We start from the raw sequence: 15,048 nt of genomic DNA, 5'->3' as shown, positions 1-15,048 counted from the left end.
GGCGGTGGAGGTGGGTCATGGCAGCTTGATCCCGTATATGCTCTCTGACTTGAAACCTTGCCAGGGTTGTGCTGCCTCTGGAAGGCTGTGCCTGGCTTCCCTGTCACCTGTCGCCCAGGTGTGCCTTTCTTGAACCTCTCTTGAGGATTTGCAGGATGGTTCCTCTGAGGTACAGACGACCCCTCTTGGGCTCCTGCTGATTTGAATTTAAATCTCGGCCCCTGCTTGTTGCCGTTGTAACTTTAGGCCTGTTTTAAATGTGGGAGCTGTCGGTGCGTTTTTGAAGCTAATCTTACTTTTCTGGCAGGGTGGCTGATGAGCTTTGAGAGAGGATGTAGGGTGACGGTCCTGCCTCTTCCTCCTACCTCTGAGGCGCCCACCCCACCCTCACCCTGCAGGTTAGGACCCATTTGAAAAAGTGGACCCAAGTCGTAGCTGGAGTTGAATTTAGCTACACGGGAGGCCAGTCTTGGCTCTGTGGCCGCTGTCAGTCTCCTGGATGTTCATCTTGACTCTGGGAACTTGGACATCTCACCTCAGAGGTGGTCAGGACCTGCAGGTGCACTTAAGCCAGAATTGCCGACTCAGGCCGTAGTGCTCATTTGCCGCCGTCTCTAGAATAGTGGCTTTGAACTTTGTTGATGGTAAAAAAACAAAGAAGGTCCTGATGCTTTCTCAGTCTGAGAACTGAGACGGACACTTTCCAGCATGTGGGAGGAAGTACTACAGAAGTCTAGGCAAAGGGGTTAATTGGACAGCTTTTTGACTCCTACTTAGATGGTTTTTGCAGCATTACTCTTTTATTTGAAGTATGTATTATGAGTTTCTAGAACACCAGGTATGGTTTTATTCAACAAATTCCCCATTTGATGCTTTTCTGTATAAATACACATGTGCGTTATAATTTTAGAACTATATGTAATGTTTTTTAATGATTCTGACTTTGTGGATCATGTTTTGAAAATGATTTTTTTTTTTTCTGTTCCAGACTCCTTTTAATTTTGGCATGAATCATAGAACACCACCCTACCCTGCTGGGGACTATTGTCTTCTGTGCAGAAGCGAACGGAAAGACTCTGCCTTCTCGGAGAGTGGGCTCAAGGCTGCGAGCAAATTGGCCCTTTCCATGGCTCCCAAGGGCAACAGCGTGCTGCACCTGCCGCTGTGGGTGTGCCCGGACTGCCGGCGGACTGTGGAGAGGGAGGAGCGGCACGGCAGCCTGGACCAGCCAGCGGTGAGTGGGTTGCGGGACTCATCTGGCAGTGAGACAGTTAGCTTGAGTCTGCTTTCTGGAAGGAACTCCCTCCTGCACCATCTTCTGTTCCCTTGCTCCGCCTGCTGGGGCCTGCCCTCCTTGGTGAGCAAGCTTCGGGGGCCCAAAGGGTAGGTTTTGGCTTTTTCAGTCTGGTCTCAGGATTTCTTTGTGGATGTAGTTTGTTGAAAAGCTAGGAGGCTTTTCATGTGTTTTGCTGTAGGCAGTTCCGTGTGCTGGTAACTCACTCGTAATTCTTTCTCAGATGCAGTTCTCACGCCCAGGTCAGCCCTTTTCCCCTTGATTTCTTGCCTCAGCTGAATTAAGCTGTCTTGAGACCAGCAGGCTTACATGGGAAGACCACACTCTTCATCTGGTCTTTGGCCCAGACTGTGTCTTAGTCAGCCCTACTTGTGAAAGGGCTTTCAAACCTGCTGTTTGGGTTCTAGAAGGAGTTGACTTTTGCAGCCATTTGAGGCCCCACAGTCTAGGGCTTTTCTATTCCTTCCATTTCTGCTTGCACGCAGCTGGCTGTTTCCTGAGCTGTTGTCTTTCTCTGAACACCTGGCCACGCGCGGCCGCTGCCAGCAGCCTCCACCTCCACACTCTCTCTCCTGACCTGGAGCTGTGGCAGTGTGCTGCTCCTCGGCATGAGTCTCCTCGCCTTCCTGGGTCTCAGCTGTCTCCTTGCTGCCTGCCGCTAAGCCAGTGGCTTCTGTTTTAGGCTTCCCTTGAAGGCAGCACCCCAGCTCACGTGCCAGTTTGTATAGTAGTGCCTTCATTAAAGCTCTAAACCTCAGAACCTCGTTGTTTCTCAGCACAGAAGACGACTTCTCTCGCAGCGTCTTTCCGTGAGCCTCCCTCTCCTGCTCTGTCCCCTCTGCGGCACTTCTTTTCGCTGCTCTGTGTGTTTTACTTACTCACTTTGTCTTTTTACTTCGCTGAAATATACACTCCAGGAGGGCAGCCATTTTTGTGTTTTCTTACCAAGAACAGCGCTTAGCCTGGTATATTTTAGGTACTCCAAATATGTGAACGAATGAATGAATGAATGAGTGAACAAAGAAATGGGTGGATTTGGAATCCCCTCATTAGGGACCACGCAGGTAGCATAGTCGATTAAGTCTTCTCACCCTCGGGTCCTTGTAGCTCTTACCATTTTGTTATTCTACTTTTGTTTCCTTTCTGTGTCCACTTAAAGTATTGAGTCTTTTTTCCATTTTTTAAAATATAGTTCCCTGTGCTATACGGCAGAACCTTGTTGTTTATCTATTTTGTATATAACAGTATTTGTAAATCCCGAACTCCCAGTGTATCCCTCCCCATCCCATTTCCCCTCTGGTAACCATAAGATTGTTTTCTGTGTCTGTGAGCCTGTTTCTCTTTTGTTGATAAGTTCATTTGTGTCATTTTTTTAGATTCTGCATGTAAGTGATACCATATGATGTTTGTCTTTCTGTGTCTGATTTCACTTAGTATGATCATCTCTAGGTCCATCCATGTTGTTGCAGATGGCATTGTTTCATTCTTTTTTATAGCTGAGTAATATTCGGGGGGTGTGTGTGTCTGTCTGTCTGTCTGTTCTTTATCCAGTCGTCTGTTGATGGACATTTAGGTTGTTTCCATGTCTTGGCTGTTGTAAATAGTGCTGCTGTGAACATTGGGGTGCACGTATCTTTCCGAATTAATAGTTTCCTCCAGATATATGCCCAGGAGTGGGATTGCTGGCTTATGGGGTAAGTCTTTGTTCAGTTTTTTAAGGAATCTCCATACTGTTTTCCATAGTGGCTGCACCTTTTTTCCAGTTATTAGTGGAAGGCTGTTCAGTATCACTGACACTAGTTTGTTCCCTGTTCACTTCCCGTCAGCATTCTTAAGTCTCCCCGCTGGCTCACACATTCTCTTTGCTTCCTGAACTGTACTGTGTTTTCTTCGTATTTCCATCCCTGCTCTTGTGTCTCAGCCTGACTGTGCCTTTGGGAAGAGAGTTGCTATTGTTCATCCTAGTCTTGGAGGCAACTGAAACTGCCTGTAATTCCCCATTGTCAGCGCTTGCCACAAGAGGAGTCCCATTTCCTGACTCCCAGTCTGTCCCGTATGATGGATCAACAAATGAGAATTCTCTCCTCATCAAACAAGTGATGGGGGTGGGGAATAGCACAGTAGAAGAGTGTGTACTTAGCATCCATGTGGCCCTGGGTTCAATCCCCGGTACCTCCATTAAATAAATAAACCTAATTACCTCCCCCCTCAAAAACAAAGAAAGAGTGATGTCAGGGACCACAGAGGTGTAGTGCTGCCCTATGTTTGTAGACTTAGACCTTCTGTTACTTTTTTACAGTCGGCCTCTTTGTTCAAGCTGGTTACAGTTGCTGGCCTTCTTTAAAAAATAAAATGTAACTTACATTTAGTGAAATTCACCCACTTAAAAGTCTATGTAGAGGGGAGGGCACAGCTCAGCGGTTGAGTGTGTACGTAGCATGCGTGGGGTCTTGCGTTTAATCCCCAGTACGTCCTCTGTAAACAAGCAAACAAACAAACCGGATTACCTCTCCCCCCAAAACAAAAACAACCAACCAATTAATAAGATATGTATATTTTTTAAGTCTATGTAATTCAGTGAGTTTTGACAAGTCTGTACAGCTGTGTGACCGCCACCACCGCAGTTAAGATATGGAACACCCCCCACCCCCGAGTTCCCTTGTTCCCCTTGGTGGACAACCCTTCCCTACTTCCCAGCCCCTCATAACTACTGACAAGATTTTAGTCCCCACGGATTTGCTTTTCCCAGAGTGTTATGCAGACTTCTTTACCTTGGCATAATGCTTTGAGAGCTGTGCACCTGTAGTGTGTTCCTTTTTGTTGTGGAATGAATTGTAGAGATGTACCACGGTTTGTGTATCCTGCACCATTGATCAGCATTGGTCTTGTTCCAGATTTGGACTGTTCTGCGTCGAGCCATTGTGAGCACTCTTGTTCAAGTGTTTCTGTGGACACTCTTTTTACGTGTTGGTGGAGTGATTTGCTCACGTTTGGTTAAGGGCTGTGTCTTTGCTCATGAAGCTCCTTTAAGTCTTGTCCTTGACATCTTTCAGGGCCTCGTAAGATGAGTTGAGATGTGTTCCTGCTCCTCCTCTTTTCTGGAAGAGTTTGTGTTGTGTTGGTGTCACTTCTTCCTTAAGTGTTGTTGGCTCTTGGGTTTGTTTCCTCCCGCCATGTGGTGCAGGGCCCGACAGTGCATGTGGAGACCATGGCGACCATGGGGCTGAGGCCGATGTGTGCACTCAGGAGCAGTGCCTTGTGTGTGCCCGTGAGCTCAGTCCATCTGGTCAGCACTGGAGCTGGCCTGACTTTGATCTCGGTGGTGCCAGGCACTGCTCCTGGTGCTCGTGTGGGCCGGAGGGGTCTCTCCACACTCTGCCCCCTTTGTGTGGTGGCGGGCACAGCCTCCCACGTGGCGCTTTCTCCATTCGCTCATCCAGCCTGAATCTTGGGCAGTCCTGTGCCCGGGGTGTGAGGTGCAGCTTTCCTGGTAGTCCCGCCTGTCCCGAAGCAGCCAGGTTCTGCCTGTACATCTAGGGGTCTTGGTCGTGACCTGTGCTTGTGTGGGTCTGGGCCTTTCTCCTAGGTGAGGGGTTTAGGCCCCTTTTCTCAGTAGGTCAGGCCTGGGCCCCAGGTGGGGGCACCCACCACCCTAGCAGTGAAGGCTTCTCCTTGCTCCTAGAGGAGGGCCAAGCTGGGCCGGTCCCACTGGCCACACTCAGCCTTTGCAGACTCCTTACAGGCTGAGCTGTTTTCTCTGGCCTGCTGTCCATCCGTCCGTCTGTCCTTCCTTCCTCAGCCGGAGGTGAGCCAGCGACGCGTGCCTCGTCCTCAGAGAGCTCACTGCGCTGTCCGGCCCAGCTGGTCACGCGAGCTCTCTGGTCTGCAGGCTGTTTCTCATCGTCGGGGGGAGAGCTCTGAGCCACTGGAAGCAGGTGTGGAACTGGACTGCTCCCTTCTTAACAAGCGCCCTGTTGTCCGGGGTCACGGTAGACCTTTCTCTGGACACCACCTCTCGGTTCCATGTTGTCAGTTTCTTTTATCCCTAGACCTTGTCGTGCCCAGGCATGTTTCAGACATTCCACTTGACTGTGTCTCCAAGGTCACTTGCCTGACTGTCCTCCACTGCCAGGTTGTCGGACCCCTCCCATCCCTTCCCCCCATTTGGTCCCTCTGGCCTCAGCTTTCTCCTGGGTCAGCCAGGTTCCGCGGCTCAGCTCTGCCCTCTCTCTCGCAAAGCCGCCCGACTTCTCTGATGGGAGCCTGGTTCAGCGGGCACACGCACGTGCACACACACGTGCGCACGCGCAGGGCATTTCTGGAGAAACCGCCGCCCAGCACAGCGCTTCCCCAGGTGGTGGTGCCAGGCCACGGAAGGGCTCGTAGCATCTGCATGGCTTGGTTCCTACACCCGAGGTAGAGCGAGCCTCTCCTCCTCCTCTCTTCCCAAGCTCCCCATGCCCCCTCGGCTTGCTCGGCTCAGCGCCTGACCTTCCCACTTGAGGGAGAAGGTGGAAGCCGGCACCCAAGCCCTCATTGCCACTCCCCCACCCCCACCCACTCCATCCTGAACTTCTGCTGCAACCACTTTGCCCTGGCCCTGTCTCACTCATCTCAGGGTGTCTATGCAGGCCAGGCACAGAGCAGGCACCTCTGGGGAGTGGTTTTGAATGAAGGAATGGCCCTGCCTTTGAGTGTTTCCAGACTTCAGACTGTCTACAGTGCTCATCCCGCACTAGAGTTCACACTTTGGGGCTGTGTGTGTGTGTTCGGGACCTGTGAATTCTCTGACAGTTAAAGCACTTTTTGTTTGTATTCTGATAATGGGGGAAGGCATGTTCAGATCATTCGGAGAGCCGTGCTTCCGATGTCTGTGACCTGGTAGGCCTGGCTGCACTACTTGCCAAGGCTTCTGAGGAAAGAGCAGAGGTTGTCTTAATACTTACATCCTGTGCTGAAATCAAGCAAAGAGCCGTCAAAGGCATGGCCTGCTCTGTGCAGGAGAAATTCACACAGGCAAGTAGGCGAAATGGTTGAGACGTTTTGCAGAGATGCATGGTGTTCAAGCTTAACTCAAAGAGCCTGCCTGCACTTCAGTTGTCAAAACAAGGTCTGTGTTGAGTTTAGCAGTTTGGTTTCAGCTAATCATCCGTCTGTATCTTTTAAATAATAATGTTAACTTCAATTTTAATGATTTTCATGGGTTTTTATATTTAAGTTATAGACCAACTTGGGTTTTTATAGTTATAAAAGAGCTTAAAAAGCATAAATTACACTGCATTTTACATTTGTGTATATTTATGTAACAAAAATAGTTTTAAGTCTTGCATGGTGGGGTGGGGGAGATGGTACTTTGGAGAATTATCTTTTCTTTAAAGCGGTCTTTGTAGCACTCAGGCATCCGGTCACAAGGAAGACTGTTGACTATTTTAAAGGCTCTGTTTTGCTTGTGGACATTAGCATTTGTGTCTGTTCTCCTGTCTCTTATTAAAATGTAAGTCTCGCATTTTACGCTAAGGAGCCAGGTTCTCTAACAGTTACCATGACCAGAGGTCTAATCAAGGCATGTAGTTCCAATTTAAACCGACCGTTTAAAGAGTTTACTAGTAGTTGTCCTTATCTCCAAATTTGCCCTGTTGGGTCTAGGTTCATAATACGAGCATATAAAATTCCTTTGTGGCGAACTTTCTGAGAGTGGTTGTGCTGATGTCGCTGCTGCCTCAGATTGTCAGGTTCAGAGGACAGAACTTGAGTCAAACCTCATGGAAGGGTGATCTGAATGGTAGCCTTTGCCTTTTTTGGCTTAGCGTAATGCCGTTGAGATTGACCCGTGTTGTTGCGTGTATCAGGGAACTATTTCTGAGTGGTGTTCCGCTCTGTGGGTGAACCATGACTTGTTTCTTCATTCATGAATAGAGATACATTAGTGTTTCCTGGTTTGGGCTGTTACCAATAAAGCTGCTGTGAACATTTGAGGACAAGTCTTTGTGTGGACAGAGTTCATTTCTCCTTGATAAATACCTAGGATTGGAATTGCTGGGTTATGGGATAAGTGTAAGATTAACATTATGAGGAGCTATCGTGCTGTTTTCCAAAATGCTTACAGTTTTCTGGCCCTGTGTGAGAGTCCCCCTTGGAATCTGCATCCTCACCAAGGCTGGATGGGGATAATCTTTAATTCTAGCCATTCTAGTGGCCTCTGGTGTTACTTCATTGTGCTTTTAACTTGCATTTTCATTTTCTTAATGAGCTGTTGAGCATCTATCTGCATCTCTTCGGTGAAGCGGCTGTTGAGACCTCTTGCCTGTTTGTCTTACTGTTGAGCTGTGAGAGAGCTTTATATATCCCGAATACAAGCCTTTTTGTCAGGTGTGTTTCTCAGACATTTTCTCCCAGTGTGTGGTTTGCCTTTTCATTATACAACACTGTTTTTTGAAGCTCAAAAATTTTAAGTTTTGATCAAGTCCAGCTCATCAATTTTTAAATGATTTGGACTTTTTGTGTTCTCTATGAGAAATCTTTGCTACCTGAGGTTTGTAAAGATTTTTTGCCCTGTGTTTTTTCTAGATGTCTTATAGGTTGTGCTTGCACATTTGATCTGTGATCCATTTTGAGAGAAGTTCTGTGTCTGTTGTGAGGCGAGGGTTGATGTTTACCCTTTTTGCACACGGGTATCCAGTTGTCGCAGAACTGTCTGTTGAAAATGCGATTTTTCCTGGTTGAAACATTGTGGCGTCTTTGTCAGGAGTCAGTTGGCTCTGTGTGTGGGTCTACTTTTGGACCTCCACTCTGCATACATACCCATGCTTTTGCCAGTACTGTGCTGCCTTGACTCCTGAAGCTTTCTATAGTAAATTAATGAAATTCGGTAGTAGAAGTCCTCGAGCTGTGTTCTTTTAAAAAAAATGCTTTGGCTATTCTAGGTCCTCTGCATTCCCCCGTAGAGTTTCGAATCATCTCGCCAGTTTCTGTAGAAAAGCCCACCCTGCACTATAGACCAGTCTGGGGAGAGTCTCCCAGTCCATGGATGTGGGATGAATTTTCATTTATTTAGTTTTTAACTTTATTCTTAGAATAGTTTGTAGACTTCAATGTATGGCCTTTGCACAAAGTGTATTGAAGAATTTCCAAAATATTTCACAATTTTCCTTGCTATTTTAAATGGTACTTAAAAAATTTCAGTATCCAATTGTTTATTGCTAGTGTATAGAAATGCAGTTGTTTTCTGTATCCTGTGAAGACTCACTTACTAATTTTAATGGTCTGTGGTAGACTCCTTAGGGTTTTCTGTGTCGTTGATCACATCATCTATAAATAGTGCAGTTTTTCCTTTCCACTCTATATTTCTTTCTTTTTCTTTTTTTTTTTTTTTTCCTTGCTTTATTCCGTTGGCTGGAGCCCTCATGAAAAGAAGTGATGTGAGCAGATGTCCTTCCCCGTTCCCAGTCTTGGGGGAAAGCATTTAGTCTTTCACAATTAAGTGTAATGTTGGGTGTAGGATTTTAGAGACCAGACTGAAGAAGTTTACTTCTGTTTTCAGTTTGCTGAGAGTTATTGTGAATGGATATTTAATTTTGTCAAATTCTAGTACATCTATTGAGATGATCATAGAGTTCTTTTTTAGTTTGTTAATAAAATTAATTATAGTGATTCCTGAATTGTGGAGTGGCTTTTGCATTCCTGGGATGATCCGCACTTGATTGTGATGCATTCTCTTTTCTGTAGGTTTTGCTGCATTGGATTTGCTAATGCTTTGTAAGAACTATTACTCTGTGTTCATGAAGAGTATTAGTCTGTTAAGTTTCTTATCTGACAATATCTTTTGTGGATTTGGTATCAGGGTAATGAGTACCTTTTAGAATGAACTAGGAAGTATTCTCCCTTCTTTAATTTTCTGAAGGAGTTTGGGTAGAATTGTTATTATTTCTACCTTAAAAGTTTGGTAGAATTCATGAGTGAAGCTGTCTTGACCTGGAGTTGGCAATATTGGGAAGGTTTTGAACTATGCGTCCAATGCACTTGGTAGCAGTGGTCTCACTTCATGAGTGAGACTTGTTAATTTTTGTGTTTAAAGAAGTTGCATAATCACTTCACAATACATGTAAGTCATTATGCTGTACATTCTAAATGTACACAGTGCTGTGTGTCAATTATATCTCAGTTAAACTGGGGTGGGGAGAAATTTGCCCATTTTATGTCGAATGTAGTGGCATGAAGTTGTTCAGAATATTCCCTTGTCTTTAATTTTTGTAGGCTCTGTAATGATTGTGTGGCTTTCATTCCTATTATAGGTTGCTTTAGTTTTGTTTCTGTCTCTTTTTTTCCCCCCGATAACCTGGCTAGAGGTTTATCTTTTTGTTGTTGTTGGTTCTTTTCAAAGAACCACATTTTGCCTTCCTTGACTTTCCATTTTCTATTTCATTAATTTCTGTTGTTAGGTTTACTACTTCTTTCTTTACACTTAATTTATTATTCTTTTGGTTTTTTTAGGGTAGAAGTTTGTATCATTGATTTGAAACCTTCTTCTGTTATGTGTGTTTAATTCCATAGAATTCTCTCTAAGCATTCCTTTAGCTGCATCCACAATTTTGGTAACTTGTATTCTTCATTCTGTTCAAAATATTTTAATTGCTCTTAATATGAGTTATTCTTTGACCCATGAATTATTTAGAAGTATGTTTTTTCACTTCCAAATATTTTGGAGTATTTTCTAGGTACTATTTTATTTTATTTTTATTATTATTTTTTAGAGCAGTTTCAGGTTCACAGCAGAATTGAGCAGAAAATACAGAGTGTTTGCACATAGCCCTCCCCACCCACACATATGTGCTCCCCTGCACTCAGCATCCCTCATCAATGTGGCATATTTGGCACAATTGGTGAACCAGCATGGACACATTATCATCAACCAAAGTCCATAGTTTACATGAGGGTTCACTCTTGATGTTGTACATTCTGTGGGTTTTGACAAATGCATGATGACATGTAGCCACCACTGTAGTATCATACAGAATAACTTCATTGCCCTAAAAATCCTGTGCCCCATCTGCTCATCCCTCCCTCCCTCCCTCTGTCCAAACCCCTGGAAACCACAATCTTTTTATGGTTTCTGTAGCTGTGCGTTTTCCAGAATGTCCTTTGGTTGGAATCGTACAGTTTGTAGCCTTTTCAGACTGGCTTCTTTCATTTAGTAATGTCTTTTAAGTTTTTTCTATGTCTTTCATGGCTTGATAGCTCATTTCTTTTCTTTTTTTTTTTACTGCACATGTATTTTTTAACTTACATATATGTACTGTTCATTGTTTCTAAGAACGTTTAGAGCTTTAGCTTTCATAGTTATCAAAGGAATAAGGCCAACCACAAAATAAGAGTTAATTCAAAAAGATACATACACCCTGCTATTAACAGCAACATTATTTATGATTGCCAAGATATGGAAGCGCCCCAAGTGCACATCAATAGTGGAATAGATAATGAAGATGCAGCATATATACACGTAATAGAACACAACTCACCCATAAGAAGGGAGGGTATTTTGCCATTTGTGGCCCTTCATTCACTTTTTTTTTTTCACTTCAAAAGCCAGAATTTTGTAACCTGCATAAACATTTCTATTACATCAAAATCAACAAAATACCTGGAAATAAACTTCACCAAGGAGGTTATCTATTCTCTGCAAACCGAAATGACACAAAGAAATAGAAAGATTTCTTGTGCGCTTGGATTGGAAGAATCAACACTATCAAAATGGCCACACTACCCAAAGCAACCCACAGATCCAGCGCTACCTCCGTCAAAATACTCGTGACATTCCTCACAGAACTAGAGCAGACAATTCCAAAATTTATAAGGAACCACAAAAGGCCTTGAACAACCAAAGCAATCTTTTGTGGGTCTCTTTTTTTTTTCTGCTTTCTTCTTTTTGTTCTCTTTCCTTATGGTTTAATGACTAGTGAAGGTCCTTTAACATTTGTTGTAATAGATACCTTTTTAAAATTGAGGTATAGTTGATGTACAACGTTATGCTAGTTTCAGTTGTATGTATTGGATTAATTGAATTTTTATGACCCTTTTTTACCTCCTCTTGGTTTCTTACCTGTATCACCTTGTTTCATAATTTTTGGTGATTCTAGAATATATGTCTTTAATTTTTCAACCTCTACTTTCACGGATTAGTGTATACTGAACATGTAGCGTAAGAACCTTACAGCACTGTGCGCAGAGTATCGTCAGTTTTTGTGCTAATGTAGTCATATTTTTTCCCATATAATAAACTTCCACCATAGATTTTTATTATTTTTGCTGTAAGTAGTTATCTTTTTAAAAGGTTTTGGAAATGAGCAGAGTCTTTGGCGTATGTCTTTGTCACATGTGGCAGTCTTCATCCCTTAACACAGCCGTGGCTTCATTTGGGGCCGTTCTCCTGTCTCAGGAACGGCCTTTATTTGACATTTCTTGTAGCGCAGGGAAGCTTCTGGTTGTCCGACTGAGAGCTTTTATTTTGCCCTCCTTTTAACAGACCCTTGTCAGTGGTGTCCTCTGCCTGCGCCTCAGGCGTGGTGTCACCACCGGCTCTCAGCGCTGCGCTGTGTGCCAGGTGTGTTTGCTCTGTATGTATTGTGCTTGGGATTACGTGAGCTCTTACACTGTCCTTTTACAGTTTCATCAAGCTTGGGAAATCTTCAACTATGTATTCATATAGCCTCCTTCTTCTCGAACACGGTTACCTGTAAGGCATCTTGATTTTGTCTTACAAATTCTTTTTGCTTTTTTTCAGTCATGTTTCTTGCTCTGCTTCATTTTGGATTATTTTTCATTACTTGTCCTCGGGTTTATTGATACTCTGGTCTTAAGTCTATCTTGTATAAATTTTTTCTTTCAAGACATTTCACTCTTGAAGTCCCATCTGCTGCTTATTCAGTTTCTCACCGCATCATCTCTATGTTTTCCTCTCCTTTCTTGAACATGAAGTTTATTTATAGTCTCCAGTTTCGGGCTCTTGCCTGCTGATTGCATCACCTCTGTCATTTGGGGTTCCGTTTCTGTTGATTGCCCCCCCCCCCAGGTTTGGTGTCATATTTTCCTGCCTCCCAGCTTTGCCATTGGACGCTGAACACTGTTCGTTATGTCATTGCAGTGTCAGGTGTTGTGTTCTTGACACATGTGGGACTTGGGACATAATAGCTGAAGTTAAGTCTGTCTAGGGTGAGCGGTATAAGGCCACACGGTCAGCGTGCGCCCTCTTTTGAAAGGCCCCCTGCTGGCGGGAAGCGGTCCTTCCCAGGTTCTTGGTAGCTGCTCTGAGCCCGGCCGCGTGCCGGGCAGCAGCGTTGTGCTGGTGCACAGTGCCCCTGGGGCTGGGGTACAGTGGAGGGCAGGGCGCGCTGGGTCACCGAGCTGATCTTCTCCCGGTGGACACAGGGGAAAGACAGGAGATCCTGGGAATTCAGATAGCAGCGTGTGCTGGAGGAGATGGGCTGGGTGACTGGGGTCAGGAGGGGTCAGCTCACCACTGATGTGAACAGGGCCCTTGAGCTTGAAGACTGACTAGCTGGTGACAGGGGGTCGACACCCAGACCTGTGGTGGGAGCCCCGAAGACGGGAGCGGAGGGGTACGGGGGCCAGGACGGGGCCAGGACGGGGCCAGGACAGAGGAGCGGTGCTTCAGGGCGAAGAGCGGCGGGTTTGGAGCTGAGACGCAAACACTGACAGCTGGTTGGCCGGCCTCCCTGAGCAGGTGATCTTTCTGCTGATTGCTAGAGGGGGTTCTGTCCAGGGCCCTTCAGAGGTTCGGTGGATTCACACTTCAGGGGGGGCAAGGGCAGTGGGAGACCTGCAGGCCGGGAGGAAGTGGAGAGTTTGTGCACGGGAGGAATGGGAGGTGTCTTTGCAGGGGCCGCGTGCCCTCACTTACACCTGAACCCCGCCCTGGCTCCTCGCGTCCGGGCAGGCGGTGTGCCGTCCCCTCGGGGGTTGTGGGTGTCCTTGGGATTGGAGGGAGGGGGACGGCCTTGCTGCCGGGCGTGACAGTGGAGGAGAAGGAGAGAGTCGCCGCCTCCGTTGACGTGAATGGGCCTGCTGCTCCCAGTCCGACGGCCCTGACCCACCTGTCAGACGTGTCGCCTTGCCAGTCACTTTGGGAACCAGAATGGTCTTATTTTCAGGTGTCCGAGTCCTATCTGCGGAAAATCCCAAGTGTCTCCCTCGTTCAGAGCTCCTCGCCTGACCTGAGTGGATGACGGGGACGGTTGCGGGGTCCTGCATCCTCGTGCTTCTGGCTCTTCCATTCTTGCTGCTCTGTCTGCTTCTCTTTAGTGCCCGGGCAGGGTCCTCACAGGCTGCCCAGGGAGGTGGCTCTCGCTTGTAGGAGGCCCTGGTGTAGGTTTTCCTAGCCCTCCGCTGGGACCTGGCACCAGGCTGCCTACTGGGGACTGTATGACACCCCCATCCCTGCTTGGCCCCCCCTGTAATTCGGGATCCGCTCATCCAGCAGGAACCTTTTCAGGTAGGGTTCTCGTGATGGCACCACCTGGTGCTGGCTATCCCCTGCTCCCGACCCCTGTCCACTGGAGAGGCTCTGACTAGTCCCCACCCTCCCCACCTAGGCTTTCCTGTCTCAATGTCAGATACCCGTGTCCGTGTGCCCAAACTCCACGGGGCGCGCGCAGCCTGGGAAGAGTCTCCTTGCGCTTTGCCTGGCAGTGGAGTGCTTCTGATGCCCGAGCCCGCTCGGGCTGCGGAGGGTGGGGGCGGGTGGTCTTCCCTTGGCCCGCCAGGGCGGGGGAGGAGCCCACCCCACGTCCCTCGGGAGCTCTCCCGAGGCCACGCCCTCTGCAGGCTGTGGGGGCGATGGTGGTGGAGGTGGCTGCCCTGCTGTGAGCCCTTCTTCACCACGTGGGGTCAGGAGCCCGTGCCCCCAGATGTCAGAGTCCCCTCTGGGCCCCGTCCCCGAGGGACAAGGTGGCGGCTGGGTGGGTGGTGGGATCGGGTTCTGAGACAGGAGAAGATGAGGGAGGAAAAGGAGCTGGTGGGGGGCGAGGCTGTCTTCGTGTTCTAGACAGTGGCTGCTGCATGGGAGGTAAGGCGGTCTGGGCCCGTGGCATCCTGCCTCGTGATCCTGGCTCCTGTCCCTCCGTCAGAGCGGGTGGTGGCTTATGGGACTCTGAGCACAGAGAGGCCGCGACCCCCACCCTCACAGGGGGCTCCGAGTGGCCACCAGCTCCACCAAGTGCTGTCCTGGCGACTGTGGGGCTCTCGCCGCAGGGTAGGGTGCGCCAGGGTGGACATTGGGGTGGGTGTTGTGAGTACTGAGAGGACACTGGGAGTTGAATCGCTCTTTTTCTGAAGTAGGAAAGAAGTTCATTGCCGGCCCTCCTGTGATTATGATGTAACTACCAGAAGGAGAATAAAAGATGCTTCCAAATAAAGTTCTTGGGGGTCAGAGAAAGTTTCCTGTGTAATTAGTGTCGGTTAAAATGTTTTCTTTTCAATGTGTAGGCTTAACATTTTTTCTAAAAGGCATTTTCCTGAAGAGTTAATAAGAAATCTGTTCTGTTTCCTTTGAAGCAGGGCCAAGACTTCCTTCTGCACTCCCCCCTGGGTTCACAGCCGGAGGCCGGCGGTGGCAGTGGGAGGCTGGCCCTGGGCGCTCAGCCGCTGTCCCCGGCCGGGCTGGGCGCGGGCCCCTCAGATGCGGCATGTGCCTGCGAGGCCTGCAGCGAGCGCAGGTATGGCCCGCGGGGGATGGGACAGCA

General features: G+C 47.4%; 1 protein-coding gene across 10 annotated transcripts in view; it reads left to right on the top strand.

The window, feature by feature from the left end:
* Positions 1–15,048, top strand: part of FAM193A (family with sequence similarity 193 member A) — a 147,112-nt gene that overhangs the window by 57,451 nt on the left and 74,613 nt on the right. For 7 of the 10 annotated variants that reach the window (XM_064488651.1, XR_010382135.1, XM_064488653.1 and 4 more), the window contains 2 exons: positions 989–1,234; positions 14,861–15,021. In XM_064488651.1, coding sequence (XP_064344721.1) covers positions 1,007–1,234; positions 14,861–15,021 — 389 coding nt within the window. In that variant the 5' untranslated portion in view covers positions 989–1,006. Of the gene's footprint in view, positions 1–988; positions 1,235–14,860; positions 15,022–15,048 lie in introns of those variants that run through there. The other 3 variants (XM_031438692.2, XM_031438666.2, XM_031438701.2) reach the window with 2 other exon arrangements.

This window comes from Camelus dromedarius, chromosome 1 (genome assembly GCF_036321535.1).
Source record: "Camelus dromedarius isolate mCamDro1 chromosome 1, mCamDro1.pat, whole genome shotgun sequence".
Lineage (NCBI taxonomy): Eukaryota > Metazoa > Chordata > Mammalia > Artiodactyla > Camelidae > Camelus > Camelus dromedarius.
The sequence above is the reverse complement of the archived record's forward strand: the minus strand, read 5'-3'. Positions and strand labels throughout refer to the sequence as shown.